Here is a 27,331-nt window from a genome sequence, read left to right as displayed (position 1 = left end):
TTCACTCTATCCTTATGAAAGCCCCTTCTTATATGGCATTCTGGAGAAGGTCAATTTATGCAGAATCGTGTAAGGCACCACTTACCTCTTTTGCCAGGCTGCCTTTGAGAGACATTTTGGATGTAAATTTCAGGCCAAAAACCACATATTATCTTTGACAGTCCCATACAAAAAATAAATGGGTATACTAGGAAATACATAGATGCCATTTGGTCATCTTCCAGCTAGAACTGCTTTTAACTTTCTGTGATCCCAGTGAACCAGATGATTTTCATTTAATATATAGGCAGGTTGGAAAAATGGTTCTCAAAAAATCAGTTAAAATGGTATACAAGTTTATCTTCACTTCTTCCCAATTTTGATTTATTTAATGAGTGCACATTTCAAGTTCTAGTAGTTGCTCAGTTCTTGATTTAAGCTTTTCTGTGGGATTTACAATATTGGTTGCAATAATTTATATAAACAAAACAGAGACTAATTCCTGACAAAATAACAACTATGCCCAAAAAAAAGACTTTCAGAAGTCTTGTTTCTCTTAATAAGCTATTAAGGCCAATTTCCAAAAAAGCTCTGAAAAGTCTTATCACACCAAAGAAGTTGCACACAGGTTAATTATCTAGGTCACAAGTCACAAGTCTGGATTTGCAAAAAGTTTCAAGAGATAATATAGTTTTCAATGTTCATAACAGCCGTAATTTTATATGTAGACAGAACACACAACCCATTCATACAGATATTTTATCAATTTCCCTAGTTTATGTGAGTAGTAGCAGACAAGAACTCTTAAATACCAAAATATAGATATAGCTCTCAATTTAGCCACAGACTTTACCCTCAGCATTATGACCTCTACTGGATGAAGGGAGGTTATCAAACACCTGTCACTTAAATCTTTCCTGTAATCTTTACCATAATGTCTTCTGTAGATGCAATTTACTATGATGCCACACAAAGCAAATGTAGTAATTTGGTTGAACATATGATCCAGTGATTCATATAATATTTTTTATTGCTACAAAAGGATATATACTTACCACTTCAAATGTGATTTTTTAAATCTGATAGTTGTAGATCAAATAGCTGTCAAGCTTGCTATTACTTTTACTGTCCTTTTGTGAGATGAACAGAGAATAAAAACAAGAACATTCAATTAAAACATAATCCTAGACTCCTACCACAACTGCCAAATAGCCATAACATAATACTTCATTCTTCAAAGGTATTCGAAATTTATTTGAGTACAGCTGAACTATAATGAGTAATATAATTCATCAATCTGTTCAAAATCTACTACATCATGAACGTGAAAGACTTAATTCCACTGCTCATGAGGAAGAACAAACCAAACTTGCCATTGTTAGCAGGACATTTCATTGCACTTTCAGACACAACAGACTTGGTAGAAAACTCTTGGCAGTGCCGCTGAGAACAAAGTATCATGCAAGGTTTCAACATATTACTAATGGCAGTACCAGCTGAAGGGTTGCACTACCATACATAGTGGTGTAATGACATGTACATAACCAACATCTGTATCCTCATGTATCTTATTTGAATAGAGCATTATGCATGCTTTGCAAGCAAAGGCATAAGGGATATAGATTGGAAGAGAGACTAAGAGAAGAGATGTGCTAATTTGGATGGTCGAAAGGCATTCAAAATTTATTTGAGTGCAGCTAGACAACAATTAGTAATATAATTCATCAATCTGTTCAAAGTCTAGTACATCATGAAAGTGAAAGAGTTAATTCCACTGCTCACGAGGAAGACCAAACCAAACGTACCATTGTTAGCAGGACATTTCATTGCACTTTCAGATACAACAGACTTAGTAGAAAACTCTTGGCAGTGCCACTGCAAACAAAGGATCCTGCAAGCTTTCAACATATTACTAATGGCAGTACCAGCTGGAGGGTTGCACTACCATACACAGTGGTGCATATGCCCCATCATCACTTTGATATTGTAATACCAACTTTACAAAAGTCAATAATTGTTAGTCAGGACCCAGTTATGGATTATCAAATTCAAAATGTACTAGACTATTTAGCTATTACATGAAAGTCATTTTTGTCATTTGAAGAGCATTATAGAAACTAAAAGACTTTACGGCACCGTTAAAAGCATTTACATCATCCTTCTAAACATAATAGTCTCACTCATTTTATTAGATAATAAAATATATGGAATTGCATCAACATCTGTTAGTACCAACAAAAGCAGGAAGATCAATTTCCACAGAAAAGTTTCTTTACAAATTGTGTATAGATCAGAAGTAAGATGGTTGAAAACTTGTGGTGGCATGCTTTTCTTGCATTTTCAATGATAGGATAGAAATTAGTCACAAGAACCGTATCTTATAAATTAGCCTATCTGTTATGGTACATCATTGTTAATTATACAACTATGCAGAGTGCATTCATATATGATTTGACAGTCCAATTGGGTACCACATGTTTATGAGCCACCTGGTTTGAAAGTGAAACATGCCTCACATCTGAATGATGTCATTTCTAGCATTCAGCATCCACATTATCAAGTTATAACACTTGATAAAAGAAGATAAGTTATTAAAAGGGCACAACTACAATGTAAGTACTTGATTGGATTGAAAGGAAGTATTCCCTCCAAATTACATCTTCTAGAAGCAGTTTTCTCATTTGTAACAAAAAGGAGAGCAATTTACTCTAAGCAGAGAAGAAATGTTAACTAAAAAATATTATATAATGTGTGTTATATCAGACAAACATGTACATAGGGAACATGAAAACTTGGCATCATATTTTCTGTACAATCATTTAAAATTTTATGTTTATGGCATCAAATTTTCAGTTATCAAAGGAAGCAACACATCAACTGAGCCACTTAAATTGAATATCAAATGAAAACTTAAGCATCCACTCATGCAGCCAACTGCATAAAATGTAAAGCTGAAAATTTAAAAATTGTTAAAGATAACACCATACATTAAATATTTAATTAATATTTTAATGAACATTGAGTCAATATCCCAAAGTATTAATTGTTTGTATATTCTTCTATAGTTGCCATAAAAAACAACATTTTGAGAGATCTCTTTGTAAATCATCATTGCATTAAATTTGCAACTTAATATAAACTAAAAAAAATTTTACCAAACAAAACAAAACTAAGCAAATCCTTGATTACAAATTTTAACTGTTTGTTCATTGATGTAATTCAATCTAAAATAACACAATTACAACTGGCAACAAGGGCATACACAGCCAGTCAGCATCCCACTTAAGTTAATTCTTGGGAGCGGAAAACACGCAGTGAGATAAGGTATGACCAAAATCTTGAATTACATGATTCGTCCCAATCCAAGAAGTGCATTACACTTGTGTTACAATGGACATGATACCACGATGAAAATTAAAAAGACTACTAACATTAAATAATTTATTTCAAAAGTAATCCAAGAATTAATCAGATCTTGAACATGATACCATAATGAAAATTAGTATTACACGACTACGAAAATAAAATAATTTATTTCAAAAGCAATCCAAGAATTAATCACAGACCTTGAATCGAGCTTGAGAGTCTATCTCAAGTTTCTGATAGAATTCACGCTCTTCCAAAGAGAACTCAATTTTCTTCAAGGTAACAGTTTTTGGTGGTAAATTTATAATAGGCTCTCCATCAATGAAAGTACCTAGAAGCAAAAATTAGTATTATAAGCATGCCCAGCACTGAATAAGCAAACAATATCCAGTAAGTTGTAGCATATTCATAGACATACATAAGTCAGAGACAAGTTAAAACATATCAAGCACACCCCAAAAAATATTTTGCAAACACCAGCTAGCAATAAATTTCATCAAATGTATTTTGAGAGTGACACAACACAAAAACAAGAAACATAATGACAGGAAGTAAGTGTGCTGACAAACATCATATGACAACACTGTTGCTCTGTGAGCACTAGATAATATAATTTTGATGCACTAACACAATTTCTTAAGGTTGCAGACCACCCACATCCTATAAAAGAATGTATACATCAAATACAAAATATTCTCTTGGCAACAGACAAAAACTAACTTCAGATTGGTCAAGAAATGAAAGCAAGATAAATATTAGCATAGAACGTGAACCTGTATAATATATCATCTATACATACCACAATATTGCTTTCAGCACCCATGAATAGCTTCTAGCTAATACAGGAAGATCTTTTAGTGATGAGTAAAAAAGTGACTTAAATTCTATATGCAAAGGAGGATTTAAATCAAAGTTACCGGATACAACACCCCCTTCCCCTAGTATGCATACAGTCGCACCTGGTATGGATACAGGTAGAATAAAACTTGAACATGGCTTGGGTATTGTGCCCCATACCCAAAATGAGAGCAAACTTGGAGCTGCGCTAGATACCACAAGATTTGGTGGCCTAGGCAAACTATGTCACGTATAACATTTTTCAAAATAAAAATGTTAAACCCTAAACTGATTGTAGTACAGTTATTTTAGGATCTGATCGATGATCATGTCCCTGAATGCTTTTGACTCCTTTCCTTTATATCTCTCAATGTGAGGGAGAGGTCACACCTCTTCATTATGGATGCCCTTTGGCAAGAGACACACCCTTTCACCATTAGCACCCTTTGAAAGGGTGCAAGTCTTCATTACTTCTGCCCTTTGGAAGGGACACAACCTTTCATAATCAGATCTGCACTTCTGATTTCCAAATTATCCCCTTCTCAAAATGAGGTTCTCTTCTCCCTTTTATATCCCATGTTTGAGGGAGTCGCAACTTTTCCTTCCATTATTTTATATTTTAATTTAAATTTTATTTTTATTCTTTTCTATTTTAATATTATTATTATTATTTATTATTAAATTCTATTCCAAGTGGGGACATTACAAAATGCCCAAGATTTTGTCAATGAAACATCGAAGATGGCTGTAATTTTGGGTATATCTCCAAACAAAAGGCACAAGAATTTACATTAACATTCCTTGAATATAAGAATCTTATTTTACAAAGATTCACCACCAGTTGTAAGGTCACATTACCAGGTCAAAGATATTCCCAATTTTCTGCATACTTCATACTTTTAGAATGGCTTTCTGTTTGATAGAAAAGCTTCACATCAAGTCTCTTTGTTAGTTCCCATGAGATGCCCAATAAGCAGTACGAATTTTCAAGTGTACTTGATATTTTGGAATATACTGTTTGTGAGTGGCAGTTACACAACCCCATCTCAGAGTCAACTATGTGTGTATAAGACTAGTAAGTCGTTAGTGTTGTTGTTTACATATCAATCAGACTTCGGTATGTTGAAGTTCAAAGTGGCATGAATAAATTAGGATGTTTTGTAGGAGACATATCTCAACATTAACTCCTGTCATGAACTCACATTCCTAATTTATCTCATTGACCGATGAAATTCAGTAAGCAACTTGAGATGGGATTTTTTCAAAAAGGACGCTTGCATATTTATTCTTCTTTCCTCAATAGGATTATTAACTAATTTTGGACTGATTTGAAATGTATGCACCAAATTAACAACTACCAGCAAACATGTGGTCAAGGTTCTCAAGGTCTGGGAGTGGGTGCTGAACTAATTTTGGACTGATTTGAAATGTGTGCACCAAATTAACAATTGATACCAGCACACATTTAGTCAAGGTTCTCAAGGTCTGGGAGTGTGTGCTCTAGACAAGGATGTTAAAATCATACAGGTTAGAATCAAGTTTAGGAATTTAGAGGTTTTCGTTAATGGTTCTAAAACTCTAATTGTATGGGCTCTTTCATATCAACATAAAACCAATCATTTCTAAATTTAAAAACTGAAAAAACCATTATGGGACCAAAGAGAACTTGTTCGGACTGAACCTGGAACAGAAGATAGACTGATAAACATGATTACAACTATATAAATAACAAATCGAACATCATCCAAAATAATCATTGTGGAATTTTTTCTTTCGCCTATTCTATTTTAAGGTTGCCCAAACAAGATTTCAACTATAATTTCTTGATTTACCTACATTCTGTTACTCTATTTTGCACTATTGCATTATGTGCAACAATATCGATTGTTTCAGTGTATCTATGCTATTTCACTCACATACAATAGAGCATTACACCTTAGTAGCTCAAATTACTTGTCCCTTTGAGAATACTAAAGATTGTATCAAAGAAGTCCAAACACCATAAAAGAATTTGGCTAAATTCCTAACCATGTGCATCAACTCCAGACTCACTACAAGAGCAGTAAAGTAGTACTGAATGGCAAGATAAAGACCACAGACAAGCAGAAAGTTGGATAAGGTGTCACTGTCAATCCTACCAGATATGAGAAACAGTAGCAAGGGTCAAGGTTGTGTATTAATATATGAAACAACCTAAGACTAAAATTTGAGGGTGGGCAGAACTTATTGCTGTCTGATAGCAAAAAGAAAGAATTGTCATTGAAACAGAAAAAAATATCTGTAGGAAAAGCTGAAAACAATCTCCAACACTAAACCAGAAACCAGAAAAAGGTTAAGATTGATATCACTTGTTAGGGGAAGTGAACAGATATGACACAACTAGCTCTAGATCTCCAACAAAATCGGCCTAAAAATTGGCCATTACCAGGTACAAGTTATGCTGGAATCAGCTACAGAGTGGAATCAAGTATGGGTTTGCATAGGGTTCGTTTTGGATCATTGGATTTGCCTGAAAATGTTGCAGCTCAAACCTAGGTGATTTTAAGGTTGATGTGGCAAATCTACAATGATTCCAACAATCAGTGAAGATTTCAAAATATTTGTTTTGAGTCTTTAACCAGGAAATGCTAAGCAACTATTGCACCAAAGCTAAACCCTATACAATTTTTAAAAGGGGCACTTGTGTTTACTTTGTTTACATAGAGGTGGAAAGGGCAGTTATCAGTCATGAATATCTGAGTGAAGGCATTTTGAGAAAGCTGACTGATGTGGCACGAAACTAACTTTAGGAACGCATCATATGGCTCGAGGCCTTTGAGCAGTGCATAGTGACATGGAAGTTAGTGATAGCCCCATATGCCAGTTTGCTCATTTGGCTCCTCTTCAACAACCACCCATCCCATTTAATGGCAAGGGGATAGTGAAAGAGAAGGCATATCCTATTGAGAATGCTATTTTTGCTAACTCAATTCTAGTGCTTCACCATTGGGCCATATAGTGTCAAAGCTAAACTTCACAGGTCTCGCATCGTTCACATATTTTATTCTCTATTGGGAGTCATTATTCATAAGGACACATGAGAATTTCGGCAGCATATCTAGGTATTGTTAGGAATATAATTGTCATGAAGAAGAAAACATAAAAGCCACTTACCATATATAACGATTGGCATCCATACAACCTTCCTTTACCATGTTTAATCTAAAGGAACAAGATTTTAATATTTTTATACATATTACTACAGTATATATTTTTATAAATATTTATAATAAATATATATTATCACAATTTAATTTTATATATTGATATTGAATATTTTAAATATTTAAATATATCATATTTCAAAGTTTTAAATACTTATAGTAGTTTTATTCAGCATATGCAACATTTGGGTTTTTAACTTTTTTTAGATTGAAAATATAAATATATATGATTTTTATATGGTTTCTGTATGGACATACCCAAAACATACCCAACCCCAAAAAAAAAAATTATTGTATCAGCAAATCCTACCCACATACCTATATCCATCTCCAATTCCAATTCAGTAACTCAGCCAACAAACATGAAGCAAATGAATGAAGGCGCTTGCAAAACTAAATGACCAAATAGACAAAAGGAATACAAACACAAGGGCTAGAGGAAGAACTTGACTGATGAAGGTTTATGCCACATCAAAAATCAGAATAACAATCAACCTCATTATATAAATTAGCAACTTCAATGGAAAAACTTTCTAAATGCTATGAAAACAAGACGTTTAATCAAGGGAGATGAAATACCTATATAATTGTGGCAAGAATCTAATCACAAATCATGCAAAAATCCGTAGTATAAATCTATCAATAAGTCACAAAGCCAATTAAGCTGAAGTTATAATTGAATTTAGTGATCTTTGTAAACCCAACAAATAAGAAATTTAGCATAACTTTTCACTTCAAAATAAAAAGTGGGTCCCACCACTAATAATGGAGTTGATGGTAGAAAAAAGAAAAACAAAAACAAAAACAAATCTGTGGAAAAAACCCTCTTGGATTTATTATATAATCTAAATCCAGTTTTGACTGTATGATGAAGGTAACCAAGGGCTTGTGATGCAATTGCCTCATTTAGGTACTCCTTGGTTTGGGAATCACTCCTAAATGATTGGAAACCACATATAACACTTTATATAATATTTTTGTAGAGCAAATAATGTGTGCTATGCTATAGGGTATAAAGAACACTTTAGAGCCATGCATTTAAACCACGTCAACAAAACCTTTCATTTATATGGTAGTGGTAGATATCTCCAATATACATACATACATTACAGGTATGTACGTATATACATAAAGGTAGTTAAAAACATACATACCCATGATGTAGGTTTGATGTGTATGTATTATGTATATATTTGGTAGGAGATACATACATATATACCCAAATATATATATACACCCAAGCGTGTGTGTGTGTATATACACACCCACACACACATCAAACCTACATTATATATACTATACATACACATCAAACATACATTACAGGTAAGTATGTCTATACATATAGGTAGGTAAATACATGCATGTATACACATGATGTAGGTTTGATGTGTGTGTTTGATGGGGGTTGTAATGGACTGAATAGATAACAAGCCAACAGTTCTTTCTGGATCTTCCAATAAATTATGGAAAAATACCTGTGAAGGATACTGAGGTACGCATTAATAAGAAAAGTGACTTAAGTTTGTGATGAAGGGAGCAAAATTAAAGACATCAAGAACACAAAAACACAAAATTGAGATTGTAAATCAACAAAAAAAAAAGTCTCGCTACAGACTATGCTGTAAGTGTAAAATACCCATAAATTGCAAGACATTCAGAGTAAGTGTGACTAATATGACCTTAATTATACAGCATAGATTGAAATGTCCAAAAATACATAGCATTAAGAGCCTCACATTTTGTTCGCCGGAGCATTATTTTCTTTAGAACAAGTTGCAGCTTTTTGTATCCTGCTGATGGATTTCTGGAAATCGGCATCTTTATTTCTGAACAAAATGACCTGTAAATAGCAAAAGGATCATACTTGAGAAACCTGAAGTAGCTGTAAAGATCATCAATCGAGTTTTGGATTGGTGTCCCAGATAGACACCACCTTCTTTTAGCTCGCAAACCCCAACATGCTCTAGCAACCTGAGTCCTATGATTCTTTATGCTCTGAGCTTCATCCAGCACCACCCTAAACCATCCCACTTTTGCAAGAGGACGAGGAATAAGTTCACTTGAGGAATCACTCCCTCCTTTTCTATTCTTTTTCTTAGCAGTCTCTGAATTGTTCTTCTTCTTCTTCTTCTTGTCAGTAAAAGCATCGATTAAGCCACAATCGTCTCGATTTCTTTCTGATTCCTCATGATCATCACCTAATTCTGGTTTTGGAACCTCCAGACTTACAATGCTGTAAGTAGTTAGAACAATATCATATTTTGCCAGCTCATTAGGATCCTTTGTCCTGTTGCTCCCATGATACACTAGAACAGACACATTGGCTTTGGTTGTCACCTTGTCTTGGATTTCCTGTGCCCATTGTCTTAGAACGCTTGTTGGACACACAACTAAAGTACCAGCAGAAGGGCGGCCTTTCTTTACAGGATGTGTGCTTTCCTTCGAAGTCAAATCATTTGAACTGTTATTTGTTGAATTCCTTTCAAAGTCTTTTGCCGTCACATCATCTTCATCAAGATTGACTGCAGATGTTTCAAGTTTTACTTTACTTGTATCTTCCTGAAGAAATTGGTAAGCTGGTCTCTCCTTCAAAATTAGAGCAATTGTTGACACTGTCTTCCCAAGCCCCTGCATCCAGAAAAAATAAAACTTCTTAAAAGAAAACATACTCTAGATGGCTAAAACATACTCTAGATGGCTTATCCTGCACTGCAGACTATAAATACCATCGATTGCCAAAGGCAGCAAAGAAAAAATAGTGGATATTCCTTGTAAAATTGAAAAGCTAACCTGATCGTCTGCAAGAATTCCCCCAGCACAATGTATATTGCTTGTCTCCTTTTGAACCATCCATGCCAAGGCAATCCTCTGCAAAATGTGTTTTGATTTATTGCCTTCAGAAACAAAGCAAGCACTTCAAACTGCATAAAAAGATTATACAAAGCAAACCTGGTGCCTAAGCAAAGAAACAGCCAAAAGGCCATCATCAGGGCTTGCTTCCAATGTTGGCTGAGCCAAGTCCTGAAAATCAAGCAAACATCATATATGAGATAGTATCAAGTAATTACTTCAGCCCATGGAAAAAGAAAAACAGGTGACAGAAGATGGAACATAAACATGCCAAATGAGTTCAAGACACTTATGATATATTTTCATACTGCAAAAAGTTTACATATTAATCAGACATAATTTAAAGTCTTCCACTCCATATATAAATGTATGGAATATGGACCTCCTTCCCTTGCCTATACATCAAAAACAAATAAATTTAGTATATAAATAATTAATATATCATAAATAAACAATAAATAAATGGTTTGTAAATAATAATGTATATAAAAATCCCCGCTAATAGGGTAATAGAGAAAAAATTAGTTGTAAAAAGGTGCATCAAATAACTCCAAGATCTGAGAATGTTAAGATGAATTTTGATGCTGCTGCCAAAGGGAATCTGGCCCTACAGGTGCAAAGATTGACTTTAGACTGATCAATGGGAATTGTGTCAAATAGACCTCGTATGTTCTTGGTTGTAAAGCGGATAATGAAGTTACAATGTTGCCAATGTCGAATGGGATTTAATTGGTAATTGCACATAGTTACAAGCCTCTTGAGGTCAAGAGTTGGATTCCTTATTGATAATTATTGGTTTGAAACTCTGATAGAAAACTCAGCATAACTCGCTGTAACTTGCAAGCACCGCAGAAAATTGTGTCAAGTCAACATGATTCACGAGCCATGTCACCACCAAGTTTTTTGAAGTGATTTGCGCATCACGCAATTGCACTCGCTTAGTATGGAAAAAGATAACCCACATGCCCAATATCATTTTCCATTCATTTTTTTACCTCCTCTTTGTGTTTTTCTCTGTTTCTGACCAAGCAAAGTTGTAATTGACAACGAAGGGTTTGAATCAATTTTTGGGCAAATTTGAACTCAGTTTGAAGATTGAACCAAATTTGGATTGTTTTCACAAATGCATTCATCTTTTTCATTTTTAAATTTAAAATAAAAAATGTTGAAAACCTAGAGGTGATGTTGCCCAATTTTTTGGTTTTTCCCCCCCATTTCCTAAATGTAACATATGTTCTTTCATTCTATTTTATCTTTTAAACGTTTGCCATAACAATTCTGTAATGTCCCCTTTTTAAAAGGGTTAATAATATATAATAATAACTCGAAATATAAAAAAAATAAAAATAAAAATAAAATATAATACAATTAAAATTTCTTAAGTTCAATGAATGGTCGAAGGGTATGAAATGGTGTGATAATTTTTCTGGTCTTTTTGACGTGTTTGATGAGTTGGATAGCTTTGTTACCCAATGAAACCTGAGTTTATTACAATTGATAGTCCAATAGCGGATCAGATACCCAGAGTCTCATTTGAAGAGGTTCTATGGGGTTGAGCTTAATTGGTTAAAACATTGAATTTTCATTGTAGAGTTAAAACATTGATTTTTCATTGTAGAGTTAAAATATTGAGTTTTCATTGTGGAGATCTCCAGTTCAAATCTTAAAGGGACACTTAATGTGGAATTTTAAGTTGTCACTCTTGATCTTCTATTGAAGAGTTGTGACTCCCTCAAACATGAGAATACAAAAGCGAGATGATTTCATTTGAGGACATCAAAATATCATTCATCTACCAATGGTCAAGGAGGAAAGAATGGAGCATATGAATCAAGGAAGAATTAATAGAAAGGAATGGATAGAAAAATAAGGAAGTGATAATTTCAAAGGGCAGAAATTACAAAAGGTCGTACTCTTTCAAAGGAGGGTAATTGTGAAAAGTTGTGACTCTTGCAAAGGGCAGACATGATGAGGAGGTGTGACTTCTCCCTCGCAATCAAAGATTAAGGGAAGAAGGTTTCATTTGAGGAGGAGAGGAAAGGAATCAATTTGGGAATCATCGAAAAGAAATTAAAGAATTCAGATCAGCAACTCAGAAGATAAATCAATGAAGGATCAATGGAATGATAAAGGGAATTAGAGCACATCTAGAGCAGAAGTATAAGGAAGGATCAAGATCAAATGGTCAAGCAGATAAGTGAGATATAAATTAAGATCTGAACCGAGTAAGAGCAGAAAATAAGACAAATAAAAAGCAGATAGTGATCTAATATTAACAGCCTGAATTTAGTAAGTTTATGTATGGAGTGATTTAAAAACAACATTGATCTGACATCAGAAAGTCAGCCTAATAAGAAATGAGAATCTGAGTTTAATTCAGAAGAAAGGCAGCCAACTATAACATTTGGGTAAAGGTGATTGGTATGCAATATGGTTGAATCTATTATTTGTTATTAAATTGGTTAGGAAGCATCAATTATTTATTGAATTACATTGCCAATCCATCAAGGATTTAACATAAGTAATTATTTATTGATCTTAGTAAAGCAATCATATTAGAAACTAACAAGGAACATAATAGAAAGTTGCAAGAGTATGAGTCCCCTCAATTGAGTAGACACACATTGAGTTGGTACTTGTGGGCCCCCATTGAGGCCAAGGGGTTGGATTTTCTTGGTTGAATGTTCAACGCCCTTAGGCTTAATTGGGGAGGATAGTCTCCCGGCATCCTTTGGTGCTTTCCCCTCACATTTCTAATATGATTGAAGCTATAGTGTGAATGTTTATAGTAGTAAACTACATTATCATTGGTTTAATGTTAATTATTTTCCTAGATTCAATTACTATTATGTAATTTTATGAAAGAATACTCTTGTAAATAAATTATTTGGATTTGTTATTCTTAGGCAAAAATTAGGTATATTCCAAAAGGGGATATTACAAATTGTTTTTGAAAACCATCCAAGGGGTTGTGTTCTATTCTTTAAAGCATTGAGATCTCATCGTGGAGATCAAAGTTCAAATCCCAAAGGGGCATCTAATATGGAATTCAAAGTTGTGACTCTTAGTCTTCCACAGTTGGCTTCTAGGTGGTTTCTAATAAGTGGATTCTAATTTGTGACTCTTGGTCTTCCATATGTTGATTCTAGTGTGGTTGCTCGAAATGAGCTAATGGTGGTTTCTAATAAGTCGATTCTAATTTGTGACTCTTGGTCTTCCACAGGTTGATTCTAGTGTGGTTGCTCAAAATGAGCTAGTATTAGTGTCATGGTTGTGGTTGCTCAATATGAGCAAATATTAGTGTCATGTAATGGTCTCAAGTTGGTGCTCGTATGAGCAAAATATTTGTAAACGATCTGGAATATTAAAAAAAAATTGTTTTTGAAAACCCTGTTGATTTTTGTTCCATGTTAACTGTGCTGATTTTTTTCCTATGTTAAAAATCAGCAATGGTAAGTTAAAGGCAAAGCAGCAGTAAGAGGAGGGAAAAGCAAGTGATAAATGTCAATCCCAATTCATCTCCAAATTCATTTGTTGACCCATGCAATCATCATTCACTTTCTACTATTAGTGAAACTATAGAGAGTTCTATCTATCTTTCTTCACCAATTTCTTTATTCCACTCAATGTTCAAGGAGAATATAGTTCAGTTGAAAGTGTCATTTGGAATAAGAGAAACACCATGAGATTAGAATGGCAGCGACAAACTTTTGGTACTACATTAATTTTTGCCCTTCAATGTGGCAAAAAACCCATATTGGGAAGGGTCGATCAATGCATTGATAATTGTCAGTGAGGGGTTTAAGACTCCAGCAACTGAGGATTAAAAAAGGGCCATTGCTAGAGGAAACCGTAAAAAATACAAGGCTTGTAGTTGATAATCAAAAGTAAGTATGGGAGAAAAGAAACTGCAGCATCTTATCAAATTGATGGACGAATGGACGGAATAGAATTTTCCCAAAAGCTTAAATGGCTCTGAGTGGTACATTGGTGTTCTTTAAGTCCATAGATGCCTCGCATAAAATCAAAAATGCTAATATTTTGTGAAATCTATTGGATGGGATGATCCAAGAGGTTGGCATTGAGAATATTTTCCAAATTGTCACAGACAATGCAATAGCATACATATATGAAAAGAGACTTAATATGGAGAGGCCTCTTACTATTTCTTGTACTCCATGTGTTGCACATTGCTTGGATTTGATGCTATAGGGCATTGGGAAGATTGGATGGGTGTGGCTGAAAATGCTAAACAAATTACCAAATTTATTTACAACCCTACTTGGATCCTTTCTTTGGTGAAAGATCACACGAATGGCATGGAACTTGTGCAACCAAGAGTGACACAATTTGCCGCCCATTTCCTTATTTTGCATAGCATTGTAGCCTCAATTCCTTATCTCTACCAAAGGTTTGTGTGCAATGCTTGGATGGAGTCTCCATTTGCCAAAAATACCTAAGGAGATAAGGCTGCAAAAATATTTTTTGATGAATAGTTAATCAAAAGTGCAGATGAACTACTTAAAAAAAAACAATTACAAACATTAATTTTATAGGGAATTATCATTATCTATTCACTATTTTATAAATCTTTAGTTAATTTTATAATAGTTTATATTTTATTTTCAATTTTTTAGGTGAAAAAACCTTTGGTCAAGATTTTGCATTTGGTGCATGCAAATAGAATGCCAATGAGTTACCGAGACCATGGATGGAGCCAAGGAAGTGATTCTGCATTACTATTATAAAAACAAAGGAAAATATGAAATCATCCAGCACATCATCGATCCCAAATAGAAAAATAGACAAACCAACTCCACTAGCCATTACATACCTTGACCTACTACCTAAACACAAAATTCCAATGTTCCACGGCCGTTGGGGATGGGGAGACAGGAGGACGCGGGGACGGGCTTCGGGGATGGGGGGACAAAGGGCCTAAGTTTTGGGGATGGGGGGACTTGGGCCAGGGGGGAAATGTGTTTCTGTGGAACACTGCAAAATTCTACTTCTCTTAACATATTTAAGACTGGTGATGAGGTAATGGCAAGTGTTGTTAAATGCATTAATAAGATGGTACCAAATAATGAGATAAGAAAAATAGTTCTTCGTGAGTTGAAGGTCTACAAGGGCGCAAAGAGGAGGCTCTTTTTTCAACTCAAGAATTTAAAGGAGGGAAAAACAACAATTAGGAGAAAAAATTATCCTTTCAATTTTAGCTTAGTATTAAAAACTTGAGAGTTTGGACAAATTATAAATCTTTTACTTAATTCTAATATTTTATTCATGTTTTTATTTATAGATTTGTGGTGGGAGAATTACACTATTGGCACACCAAATCTTCAACGGCTAGCTATATATGTTTTGCCTCAACCTTGTAGTGCTTATGGGTGTGAATGCAAATGGAGCCTGTTTGAGAGCATTCACATGATGAAAATAAACAAGTTGACCTATGAGTGCCTCAATGACACTGTCCTTGTCCAATACAACATCCACCTTCAAATCAAAAGGGTTGAAAATACTTCAAATGATGCCATCAACTTAGATGACATCAATGCTTTTGTTGATTGTACTACTACAAAACATGATGATATCTTGTTATTGATGAAGGTATTGATAAATTGGAGAAAGCGGCAGGAAAGCTGGATGAAATTATTTAATCATTCCAGACTTTTGATTGCCTCAATAAGATTAGAAATGTAATAATGTTTTATTATTGGTCAGCAGACAGCTCACTTCTGTAGGGGGAGGTATATCCCACTCTTTCATTTTAGTGCCTAAGCAGCTAGTTGTTCTTGACTCATATGCAAGACCTATTTATGTCAATCTGGATCCTCCTAGAAGATGCCATTTTTGTTTGCAGAATTTTTCCTTGTGCAGGTGCCGATATTTCTAAGGGTTGCTTGGTCTGCAATGATGAAAAGATTCAAGCAGGATGCTTCTTATGCAGGCATGATATTTAACTATCACATCAGGAATGCCTTATGCATTCCTGATATTTCAACCCTGAACTTAATTAAAGAAATTCTCAGCACAGATGGGCTTCCAATTTAGGAGTGCAGCAAACTAATGCCTTGATCACTGAGGATTTTGTGAAAAAATTAGTCGAAAAAGTTCTGAACAAGGCTATTCAAGAGTGGATTTTGAGTCATTTGATTCCTAATGACTATCTGATCATGCAAGCGACAGTATGGAGGAAGATAGTGGAATGGGTGCTGCTGCAGGTTCTCTTCATTTGGCAGATTCCAAGCATCTTAAGGTTTTTACCTATGTCACAGGGTTTGCTGAATTTCGACCATGAGGTTTGAAATTCGGCAAACTTCAAAACATGTATAAAAAATCCATTTAAATTCACCAAATATTTGTATGGATAGAAGGGCATAATTTTTTTTAATAAAATATATTTGAAAAGAAATGTATTCTGGGGTTTTTCTCGGGTTGAGTGATGCAAATAATGGAAATCATATTTCTTGCTCCATCGTTAATGAGGTTGGAGATGAACAAACATTCTGAATGCAACCAGGAGCAAGTGAGATCTATTTTTTGTTGAATGGTAGTGTGGTCTTGCAGCCATGAGCAAGGTCATTCACGCTTCATGGATGGCTGCAGCAGCAGGTGGAGCTAAATAACGAATTTATTTTACTCAAATCTTAAAACAAAAAATTTATTTAGACTATACGCTTCGCATCTAAGAAGAGCTTCTCATTTAATATTTAATATTTCTATTTTAATTTTTAGGTTTTCTTTTTATTTTTGGTTTTTTCAAATAAAATTTATCTTTATATTTTTAGGTTTTGATTTTATTTAATTTTTTTTTTCAGTCAATATATTTGAATTTAATATTTAAATAATTTTTTATTACAATATATTTATTATTTAATATATAAATTTAATGTATTTACTAGATATATATTAATTAAATTTAAATTAAATTTTAAAAAATACTATATTAATGTTTTTAGATTTATTATAGTTTATTTAAATTTAATATAATATTATTTTATCTTTATAGATTTTCATTTATTATTTATATTTTTAAAAATCATTTTATATAAGGAGAATTTAATTCAAAAAAAAAATTTGAATTTTTTCTTGCCGAACTTCATCCAAATTTTATTGTTGTCGAACTCGAACTCAAAACTTGTGACCTTGGTTTTTACAGATACCTCGGCTTAAAAACAAGAAGACCTTGACCATACCACCAATATTTAGAACTTCATGTGGAAATCCGAAAGTAATCCATAGGGAGGGATGCTTGGAGATGTGTGTATCACCTCCCTACAATTGCTAAGAGCAAAGTGTCAAGCTGTTAGAAGGATGGAATAAGAATTCAGCGTCTTGGTTTCCACTAAAGAAGATACCACCCCAGGGTCTTCTTAACTTATGCATTGTTTGCATGGTCTGCGACATAGCTGTTTCTTGGTTTTGCTTTTAGCTGTCTTTCCCTCAAGCAGGCTTGCCTGATTTTGTAACCCATGCTTTTGTCAGTATTTATAATTAATACGTGCTCATATATAGATTGCTATTACGTCTGGGAGAGGTTCCCTTTTGAGCACTCACTAAATCTATCCAAAATATATATATGTATACATGCATTTGATATTATTAATATATTGTAGATGTGTAAAGGATATAGTGAACTGTAGACTTATTGTAATTGGTAGAGTGTATGGACTCAAATTCTGGCAACCTTTAGCATGCAGTTTTTGTCAAAAAAAAAGATGGTAAAGACATGAGAAAAGGAATAAGAATTATCACCTGAAGTGCTGCTTTGTAAGCTTGTCTTTCATCCTCTGTCTTTGTCCAGGGGATTCCAGGAGCTAAATTCGGAGGAAGATGCCGTCTAACGTTGTTATCAGGAATCTCTGTATCTGAATCATCATTCAAATATGAGGTAGGCTTTTCATTGGCCTCCATCTCAAGATTCACAGGACCTGATTTCCAATTAGAGAAAGAGACTCCACTTGTCCATTCCTCCTTGACCTGATGTACTTGTTCAAATTTAAAATCACCATGCTGATAAGAATTCCCTGTAACTGAATTCTTTTCTTTAAATATTCCATGACCTACAGCAGCTCCTGAAACCCCCTGAGATTGTATCCCAAGTACTCTTCTTTCTTGTGCATTAATAGGTGGCTTTCTACTATTCCAATCCGAAGTATCTGTAAGGGTCGAGTTCCTCCAGGATGGTTCTTTAGATTCTGCATGCATGCAATCTAGAGAATCCATAAACTAAAGAAGAACCTATGAAATCCACAAAATAATAAATTAACAATGTCAGGTAATTAATATTTTACCTTTTTTCATTAAGCTTTTCCCTGATGTCTGACCCCAAGGAGGAAGTTTTCTAACATCAACATTATCCCCATTTTGACACCACGAGGGAAGTTTTCGAACATCAACATTATTCCCATTTTGACCCCAAGAGTGATGTTTTCTGAAAGCATCAGCATTATCCCCATTATATCCGAAATTGTTTCCAAATTGTTCTGTCCTTATTTCAATTTCATCGTCACTATCTGTCTGAGTAAGGTCAACCAGCTCCCTTGTTGCCGGTACCTGGCAACTCCTTTCTGGAACAGACTTGTCAATATTGTTTGGATTTAATTTTAGATTTTGTGAATAGGAACTACCATTAATCCCACCAAACATTTTCGCCTCTCTTGCTGTATTCGAAGGATTTAAAGAAGGAACATCTATCAAATTGTTATTATCTGAAATTGACAGGGAGATCCAATCAGGTGTCAAATCTGAGCCACTTGTCTGCTGAGGTCTTTCAGAATCAGCAAAAGGAATCAGCTCATCCAGGTAATCTTCATAAAGATCTGACTGTGAACTACCAGCACTACCACATTGATCATCTGGTTGGGAACTGTCACCTGCACTTAAATTCAAGCAATCTGATACCGATGCATCCAGCAATTCAGAAAGAGAAGACTCACCAGCACCTTGGAGGCCTGCAGTGCACAATCTATTAGAAAATGGTAAAGTAATTGCATAAACAAGAACACCAAACATTGTTGATTTGCATCTGCCACCAACATGTCTGTAAATTTTTCAACTATGATGCTGGCAAACATAAACAGTTGTGAGGTACAAAAAGTCAAATATGCAGGAGCATTTAATTCCCTCGTACCGTAAAATTTTTGCATATCAGCATCCTTGGGGAGTTGTGAGTTCAATGAAGCTTCATTATGTTGTTGGGAGTAAGTGTGGTTCAAGGATTCCAAATGGACCAAACCCACTAGAGGCACGTAATTATTGGATTGATGGTCATCACCATTCTCCCGTGGTAAAGGCTTTACCTGGTTCTGCACACTCAGTATTTGATAAGTTGATATTGAGAAGTTCTAATGCCATGATTACAAGCTACAAATAACAACAAAATAATTTAATAACAAATTTATAATCATGAAATCAATGTATATGAAAATTTTCAATGAATAAAAGATTAAACTATAATGCTTCTCACAAGGCAACTATTGGATATTTTGGTGATTATACCAAAAGCCAGTACTTGTGGGTAGAGATGAGAGAAGGAAATAGTTTTCCATCTTCCCCATCCATGGAAACCCTTGAAGATTAAACCATAAGTAACATTATTTTGGGAGGATAGATGGAGGTGCAGATTTTCTACTCAACCATCCCTTGTTTGTACAGCGATCTTTAACCCTGGTTAATATCAAGCATCTGTTTCTTATAAGAAAATTTGAAATATTACAAAATTCTTTTAAACTCAAGTTTAGTTAATGTTTAATTGTGTCAGTAACTGAGATCCTGTCAATATTTCAGTAGAAATTCGCTTTCGAAATCTCTGACCTAGAGTTTCACATTTAGCTTGTTTTCTATCTGGATAGACCAACTGCAGACAACTGGTGAGTTGACTCTGCAAATAGCATACAGACATGACTATCTAGGGTGGCCTCCATTGGCATTTGCTTTTTGGCAACAACTCTTTGTCTCACATGGTTCTATGCATAGAATACATATTTGTAACAAACAAAATTCAGAAGCTTAAAAAATATTTGAAACATGCTCATGTAAGAAAATTGTGGATAGAAGCAAAGTAAAAAACAGATTTGTTCAAGCAAATATCCCAAACCATGTAGAAATTGCTTCATATAGAGCTCTTGATTAGTTTAGCTGGGGTCAGAGCCATTGTTTACTCAATATCTTCAAAGAAACAAGCTTTAATACATGCAGCAGGCAAAGGCATGAAATTGTAAAAATGTTTTTTTTTTCATTTTGGTACTTTTTAGTTTTTACTACAATATTGCATATATCTTGTTTTTACTACATGAAGAATTGCCGCCAATGTGCAATATTTCACATTGCATGGATTTTGATCATATTATCAAGTTTACCCAATATGGTGTCACACGAGATGAGTCCGGGTCTGAGTAGAGTTGAATACACAATCTTAACTGCAAAACAGAGATCCAATTACAAAAAGTACGAGTGCTTGCACTATACCCGTTGTGCTTGAATCAAAAAAGGAAGGAGAATTAAGAACGTGCATCAACTCCTATGCTATCAACAAGATTACCATCAAGTATAAGTTTCCATTGTCGTGAATGGACTCAATGGATGACCTAATGGATTCTTTGAGCGGAGCACACTAGTTTTCAAAGATTAATCTCTAGAGTGGTTATATCAAATTACAATCCATGAAGGAGATGAATGGAAGACAACTTTTTAAACCAAGGATGGACTATAAGTGGATGGACTATAAGTGGATGGTCATCCCCCCTTTGGATTGACCAATTCACCAAGTAACTTTATGAAGTTAATGAATGAAGTTCTCAAACCTTTCTTGGGAAAGATTGTTGTTGTTTATTTGGATGATATTTTGGTGTTTAGTACCTACAGTAGGTTTTGTACGACTAAGGAAGGAAAAGTTGTGTCTACGGATAAAGAAGTGCAGTTCTGTGCAAAACGAATTGATTACTTGAGATTTATAATATCTCAATATGGATTGAAGTTGGCTTCTAAAAAGGTTCTATCCATTGTTGAATGGCTAGAACCGCAAAGTGCGACAAAGGTTGTAAGTTTCCACAGGCAAGATTCTACAAGAAATTCATCAAAAACTTTGGTTGATATGTGTACCTTTTAACACACTGCATACAGAAGGGAGGATTTGACTGGACAATTGCTGCTGAGAAGAGTTTTGATATCTTGAATAAGATAACAGAGGAACATATGTTAGGAACTTCCATATTTCAAGAAAGTTTTCCAAGTCTATTATAACGGTAATTGTAAAGCCATTGGTGTTGTTCTAAAGTCAAGAGGGTATATGTATTGCATATTTTAGTGAAAAATTGAAACGAAGCTAAGTGGAAATATTCAGTTTAAGATCAAGATTCTTATACTTATGGAAAAAAGATATTTCTGGTCACATTTGCATCAGGATGTCAAAATATTTGTTGAAGAATGTAGAATCTATCAAATCGCAAATGGTATAGCCTAAAACACAGGATTGTACAAGCCACTACCAATATCAAACAAGCCTTGGGAAGAGCTTCCTGTGGTTTTCTCCTTGGACTACTATGAACTCAGATACATTATGTTTCATGTTTCTATCTTTATGGCTGTTGATAGATTTTCAAAACTGACGAACTTTATTACTTGTCAAAAGTCAAGTGATGCATCCAAGATTGCAGATTTGTTCTTCAAAGTAGTCAGGTTGAATCTATTTTTGCCACAAAGTGTCGCCTCTAAGTTTTTGAGTTATTTTTGGCATATGTTGTGGAAGAAGTTAAGTACATAGTTGAATTACAATTTTGCATACCATCCACAGACATATGGTCAAAGTAGTTGTTAATAGGACACATGCTCAAAGTAGTTATTACTAGGACATATAGTCAAAGTAGTTGCTAATAAAGTCTCGGCAATCTCTTAAGAAGTTTGGTAGGAGACAAGCCAGCACATTGGGATTCCTTGCTGGTGTAAACTGAATTTGCATTCAACAACTCAAAAAAATAGGTCCATAAGCAAGACACTATTTCAAATTGTTTATGGGGCATCCATTAAAGGTGTTACAAATATGTTGAGGATTTTAAACGATGAATATGTTTGCAAAAATGCAGCAAGCTTTCCACAACATTTTGAGGAGGTGCATGCACAAGTTAGAAAGCAGTTGGAGAAAACTAGCGGCAAGTATGAAGCCAGTGCAGATGAGCACAAGAGAGAAAAGACTCACTCAAAGGGAGACCTAATCATGGCACATATGGGTAAAAAAAGGTTCCCTGGGGGAACTTACAATAAGCTAAAGCCCAAAAAGATTGGTCCTTGCAGAATGTTGTGCATATTTCCTGAGAATCATTACAGAATAGAGTTATCTAAAGGTCTAGATACCACACAGATGCTGATCTGCATGATTATCATGAAGCTAAAGATACTTGTTGGTTCCCCATAATGATCTAATTGATTGTAATGAGATGATAGATATGGGTCGGCAGCCAATGTTGCAGTGACTCCCAAACCCACCAATAAGCAGCATCATTCCGCTGATTCAGATTAATTTGCAAAGGCAATTAATCATAAGCTGGTTCCTAAAATTGCTTAAATGAATTGGCATGCCCAAATCATCTAGATCCTCAAGTTTGGCTGAATCAGATTAACATGCTAAGCCAAATTGACGAATGGGTACCTATTGGTGTCACACCATTTCCACCTGAGCCTGATTGCAAGCAGTAAGTGCCTGAGAAGCAGTACGATAAAATAGAAGTTTTGAATATGTGCCCTAGCAAGGAAACTATGAAAAATAAGTACAAAGAATAACTTGTTAAATGGAAAGTAAATGGATCAAGGGAGGATACATGGATGTCCAAAGAAGTGGACTGGCTTAGGTGGCCAGAGCACCCTCCTTTGCTTCCTTCATTCTGTGCACCTGGTTGAAAATTCTGTTACCTAGGATGTGATGTAGTGGCATATAGGGGTCAAATAATCTTGCATCACACAAAAATATTTCTTCCTTGTTTGTTTCTGTCTGCAGGTACATTAGAGTGTCATGGCTATTCTCTTTCTATCACAGCTGTCAATTCTAAAGTTCACCACATCTGAGTCATAGACAACATTTCTACCATGCAGTATCACAAATTTATTATAGAGCCTCCAAATTGTAACCTCAAAATTGTATTGGGACTTCGAATATGTGTCCACATGTCTTAGCTCACTTATTGTCAGATGCAGCATGTTCTTATGACCAAATTGAAATGTCCTGATTTTGGGTATTGATCCCAACGTGGTCCATAGGAGAAGTTTCATCAAGTCTCAAGTATTATGAGTCATGACTTCCCGCATAGGGCATTGTGCTACACTTTTGATCAGCGTTACCTCACGATACTAAGGGATCTTTATACAGGGTGTAATAAATTCATTCAAGAAGGACAAAATCGGGGAGGGAGACAAAATTGATTAAAAGCTAAACTCAAAATATTGTATCCTTGGCATGTATTCTTGCACCTAAGTTTTGTAAACCTCTATCATATTGAAAATAGGGGAAAGGGAATAGAGTTCTTGTCCATATACTGGAGTTTCTGTTTACTATGCTTTACTCATTGCTGGTCCAGTGCCATGGCTAAATAATTTGTTGTGCTTTTAGCTTTTGTCCTTAAGCTTTTTCACATTTTGGACTTCATTTTTGAGTCCTCCTTCCTATTGCAACAATCTGTATTTTAATTTTCTGTTACCTGATTTGGCCATTGCACAAATATTACTAGAATTTTTTTGTTTCTTTCTATGTTTGACAATACTATATAAATGTCTATGTTTTTTAAATTCTATATTTTTTTCTTAATCAAAAGCGGACCAAGTCCAAAAGTTCATCCAAGCAAACAACTTAACCAACCACAAAACCAGGCTTAAAGACCTACAAAATAGCCATTCTAAAGGATTTATCTAGATAATAAGAGCTATGCAGTAATAAACAGGTAAATGACAACAGCTAAGTGAACCACATGACCTTTTCCATTGTCAGCTACATCACTCATATTGATCTGGGCAGGGATCTCAACATCAGGAGTCTATCAGTAACAATATCCATATGAACCACTGTGATGTCATTCTCAGAAAAGATCTCCAAACAATAACAAAGGGTTTTGACTTGATTATTTGTTTTTCCAAGCTCCCGATTAAAATTGTCAGACCTTTCAAGATAAATCTTTGATAGCAGAGAGTACTGCATGTCCATATTAATTTTTTAGTGTTCTACATTCTCCTGGCAAAATAAACCATTCCTAAGGCTCTGTGAATGATAGTCAACTCCATGCCCCATAACCGAGAGTAGTAGGAAACCCAAAGAAATAGTATCAAACTTGACTGAAGCAATTCTCTATAACAAACCTCCTCAACATCAAAATTAATGTGACACTTATTTTCCTCTATAAACAATGTCTTGAAAGTGCTTTAAACTAAACTTCTACACTGAAGCGTCCATAAAATGCCTAGACAAGCAATATTCTTCCTATTTTAAGAACAAGATGTGGGCCATGCTTAGCATCAAGAAAGAAATAAGTGTTTTGCAAGCTTACAAAATTGTCTGCATTTCATTCTTTCTAACTTTGGGTCTCTTGTTTTCATTTTTCTAATTGTGGGATTTAGTGGGTGTAAAATGGCTACTGGCTTCAAAGATCACATACTGAAGTTAAAATCCTAAAAGAAATTTGAGGGCATTGCTCTCGAGCACTGCCAGAACCCATAGCGTATGCACGCGAGCATTTAACTTCCAATTCAGCAATTGGAAGAAAGATGCACATATTTTGCATCCAGAGAGTGTACAATATTTCGCCGTGCGCAAGACAGTTTTTACTGTACCAGTTTCCTAAAACAAAATTTTGCCATATTGTTGTATTTCTTTTAGGGGGAATGCATGAAGAGCGCAACTTACTGGCTGCAAAAGCCACCTATTGAACATAAAAATCTAAACGAAATTGACCTAAATTCTACACAGTGAATCGGGCATTATTCTCCGGCTGCAGTATCCAAACTAGGGTTGAGCGTTTCTTATAACTTGCAGCATAGCGTTGTCGCTGCCTGGATAAAAATTACTAAAAAAACAGATTGGCTCAATCCTGGCACTTTAGAAAACGAAAGTTGGGTTAAATTCTAACATACTAGAAAAAACAACAATTGGGTTAAATTCTAACGTAACTCAAAAAAATCACATATTTGAGTTACATCTTAACATAATTCTAAAAGACAGCAATTTGGTTAAATTCTAACATACCTCAAAAAAATTATATTGCGGAACAGCAATGGGATTCTCTTGTAAATCATATGACTGAAGGGGTTCCTCTTGCAAGATGCTCATAAACTCATCAAGTTCGATCCGATCATCTGGAGCTTCCAAATCCACCAAAGGATTCTGCACGGCACTGTCACCCATCTCTTCAAATCCAGACTTTCCCCTGCCAATTTACATGGAAATCCTAGCCCTAAGTAAATCACCCCTCCCGCCAAAATCGACTGCAAGAATTCAACCCGGCAAAATCATCGGGAAATCACAAATCAAAGGAGGGGCTAAACAAACTAAAAAATTGAAGAATTACAGCAAAAAGTTGCTCGGTCCCGGGAGCAAAGCTGCCCTTGAAAAAACCCTCAATTCTTTCTTGTATTTTTCTGCCTTGATATGCGGGACGCTCTCATAGATGGATATTTCCGTGTTGGCTTAAATGTTGTTTTTACCGTCTTCAACTTTTTGTTTTATTTTTGGGCCGCTGATTTAATTTTGGCTCCGCTAAACATAATACGTTTGATTTCGCCAGCGCGGAAATTCCCAGTGGCCTTGCATGAAACATCGCTTTGTTCTTTTCCATTTTGAATTGATTTCAACGATCCATCCTTGAAAACATGCATAGATTCCTTGATTCTTTTGCACGGTGTTAAGACTTGTTCTTCTCCTCCATTTCCTTCATTCTTCTCCTCTCCTTCCGTTCACATTGCTCGAAGCTTAGGGTTAAAAACACAAACCGTTCAGGTGTGAAAATGTACTTTGAGTAATTGTACAATTTGATTGCCTCCACCTCCATCTTTTCAACTTCACACATACCCAAGAAGTATCTACACTTAAATACGTTGTATTTGTACCATACTTCAAATCTACCCTCCCCCAATACATAAGTTTAATTCGGTGTGTTGGTTTTTTAATTATAGAGTGATTTAAAACGTGGGAAGGTTTTAAGTGGTCCATTCTCATTAGGTGAAAGTTTGTGATGGTTTGAGTTAGATTAAAGAGAATGACATTGGGGAATGATAAAAATGTGTAAAATAATCTTATTTTAAGAAGTTAAATGTAATGGAATTAGTGTTCTTAATTTTTTAATTGGTGAGGAAATGTGAAGGATGATGAATAGAGTTGATTTATTTATATTTTGAAGGTTCAAATTTGTAAGCGCAACAGTTCAACAAGGGTACGAAGTTTGTGAGCACACCAACTCAACGAGACCCTTCACAAAGTAGTTTAGCCACTTGATACGAGAGCACAAGCCTATAGGTGGAAATCTATTCGACTAAGAGCCAAGGACTGAGAGATACCCATTATGCCAAATTCACCCAGGGCACGATCAGAGCCTCATCCCTTATGATGTTAGAGCCTTGCACTCAACAAGACTTGATCCCTAGTGAGCTCATTTGGAGTCATTCAACTTCATCGGTTGAACAAGGGCCCATTGATAGTTGATTCATTTTGAATATTAAAACTGAATGAATTTGAAGTGTGAATTGTTTTTTAATTATGTGCAAGGTTGAAAGTTTATGCAAGTCAATCATGTGGCTTTGGGTCAGTTATATTCTATGTGGATTTGATCAATCAACTGAAGAAGACTACGAATAGGAAGATCTGGCCATTGCTACCCTTGTGAGATTGTCTTGGAATAAAGCTCGAACAATAATATATGAAGGCAAAAGCAATTCAAGCTCTAATGCTTGAAGCAGTTCCACCGGCATCATTCCACTTGATTCCAAATCCAATAGCATAACTATTTAGAGAGCATATTCTTGTTCTAGTTATAATTTTTGTTGCTTGTTCCAATTCCATAACTACTAAATTACATTTGGCAAGAATTATAGTTGGTGACAAGCCCTTGGCGGAGCAT

At 35.0% G+C, this 27,331-nt stretch overlaps 1 protein-coding gene across 2 annotated transcripts in view; it reads right to left on the bottom strand.

The window, feature by feature from the left end:
- The window catches only part of LOC131062303 (helicase-like transcription factor CHR28), a 44,854-nt gene extending 18,639 nt beyond the window's left edge, over nt 1–26,215 (bottom strand). The window contains exons 1-8 of one of the 2 annotated variants that reach the window (XM_057995929.2): nt 25,465–26,215; nt 19,375–19,549; nt 18,536–19,195; nt 17,997–18,454; nt 10,338–10,409; nt 10,179–10,256; nt 9,125–10,016; nt 3,546–3,676 (exon numbers count right to left, since the gene is read on the bottom strand). In XM_057995929.2, coding sequence (XP_057851912.2) covers nt 3,546–3,676; nt 9,125–10,016; nt 10,179–10,256; nt 10,338–10,409; nt 17,997–18,454; nt 18,536–19,195; nt 19,375–19,549; nt 25,465–25,623 — 2,625 coding nt within the window. In that variant the 5' untranslated portion in view covers nt 25,624–26,215. The remainder of the gene's footprint in view (nt 1–3,545; nt 3,677–9,124; nt 10,017–10,178; nt 10,257–10,337; nt 10,410–17,996; nt 18,455–18,535; nt 19,196–19,374; nt 19,550–25,464) is intronic. The other variant, XM_057995931.2, reaches the window with a different exon arrangement.
- Between the last annotated feature and the right edge of the window lie 1,116 nt (nt 26,216–27,331).

The sequence above is a fragment of the Cryptomeria japonica genome, chromosome 7, assembly GCF_030272615.1.
Source record: "Cryptomeria japonica chromosome 7, Sugi_1.0, whole genome shotgun sequence".
Lineage (NCBI taxonomy): Eukaryota > Viridiplantae > Streptophyta > Pinopsida > Cupressales > Cupressaceae > Cryptomeria > Cryptomeria japonica.
The sequence above is the reverse complement of the archived record's forward strand: the minus strand, read 5'-3'. Positions and strand labels throughout refer to the sequence as shown.